Source organism: Buceros rhinoceros, unplaced genomic scaffold (genome assembly GCF_000710305.1).
Source record: "Buceros rhinoceros silvestris isolate BGI_N320 unplaced genomic scaffold, ASM71030v1 scaffold29280, whole genome shotgun sequence".
Classification (NCBI taxonomy): domain Eukaryota; kingdom Metazoa; phylum Chordata; class Aves; order Bucerotiformes; family Bucerotidae; genus Buceros; species Buceros rhinoceros.
The window spans coordinates 41,841-43,376 of record NW_010390661.1 but is presented as its reverse complement, the minus strand read 5'-3'; the positions used below and the strand labels follow the sequence as shown (position 1 = coordinate 43,376).

The window sequence follows — 1,536 nt, the reverse complement described above, 5'->3', positions numbered from 1 at the left end:
TTTTCCCAGCATTAATTGTTTTTTTCAGTGTGGGGCGGTGGGGAAAGAACTTAAATCTTGAACCACTGTCAAAGTTCTTGTGGATGTCTGACTTTATTTAACCATTAGTGGATAAAGGTTTTTCTCTCGTTCTTATTTCACCATCACCTACCATAAAAGAAACATCTGTGCAATTTTGATCACATCCTTGACATCCTTTTGTGTTATTAACAGCCAGATTCCTTTTTACCCCTATGGAAACAGTTTACCTTTCCTTTTTGCTGTTTGTTGATCTTTCTTCTCCCTTCCATCCTTGCTCTCCTCTTCCTCCCAAGTCTCCTATTTTTCAGCCATCCACAGACTTTTCAGATGTGAGCTGTACATATGAAACGTAAAGCTAGACCTGTGTGACACTGTGACACTGAGATGAATACTTTCATCCGCCGTTGAATTGCCTTGGTTGTAACACAAGTTTTGTGTTCTCTTCACTAGAATGTTATGGAACAGTTCAATCCGGGACTGAGGAATTTAATAAATCTGGGGAAGAATTATGAAAAAGCTGTTAATGGTAAGTCTCCTATGTGCTAATTTTAGAACAAATGTTTAATTTTAATTTAAATATCCATATTGGATATGAAGGTTGTGTATAAGCTTGATTTCCAAGTTGAACTTTGGCTGTGTTTAATTAGGGAAAAGAAAAAACCCTAACAAAAGAAGTGCAAGCATCCAAACACATGTACGTTCTCCCCTTGTCCCTTTGTTTTTTCCCCCTGTCCCACAGAAGTTGCATCCCAAATGCTTCAGCCCAGAGCTACTGCAAAACAAACTGAACATAAAGTGTAAATCACCCACATAAGAATAATAGTATAAATGGAAAAAATGAAGTTATGTAAACTAGATGTTCTCTTTTTGTTTTCTCTCTTGAAAATACCTTCCAAAGATATTTCATGTTCTTAGATCTGCTCCTGCTCACCTGCACACATTGCTAACTAAGTAACTGAGTGAACAGAACGACTTGATTAAGAGTTGTAGGAATGGATTAATTTATTTTTTCTTGTCCATGTTATACTTGACGGTATCTTTTTAATGACTCAAAATCAGAATGAATAAATTTTAATCTAAGGACCCAGTCTCTCAAATCTTTTATAATTTACATCCATTTTTTCCTTCCATCTATTCTGTTATTACTGGTTGTTTACTTCCATTACTGGCTTCAGAGAAACTACCAAGAATGGGGTTCCAAGACGGGGCTCTGCATTCCCAAAGCTTACACTGTAGGACCGGTTAGAGCTGGTTCCATTTCACCTATGCAGACCTGTTCAGCTGCTTGATACCATATTAAAGCAATGTAAAATCTCTCTAATTCTGCCTCTTTCAAGCCTGTGGCATCTCTTTCCCCTAATGTAATCTACTACTCTGAGAAATGGGATACTGCCGAAGGAGTGCAGAGCCAAGCAGACACCGAAATCTCTCTTCATGCAAATTTTAGACCAGGCTTGAGAAAAAGATAAAACCGAAGCCTGCTGGAGATGAAAATAGGAAAATGTTCATTTATTT

The 1,536-nt window shown here is 37.4% G+C and overlaps 1 protein-coding gene across 1 annotated transcript in view; it reads left to right on the top strand.

Moving 5' to 3' along the window:
- Window positions 1-475: 475 nt before the first annotated feature.
- The window catches only part of BAIAP2L1 (BAI1-associated protein 2-like 1), a 26,676-nt gene continuing 25,615 nt past the window's right edge, over window positions 476-1,536 (top strand). Inside the window, exon 1 of the mRNA XM_010138664.1 lies at window positions 476-547. Within this exon, the coding sequence (XP_010136966.1) occupies window positions 478-547 (70 nt within the window). The 5' untranslated portion in view covers window positions 476-477. The remainder of the gene's footprint in view (window positions 548-1,536) is intronic.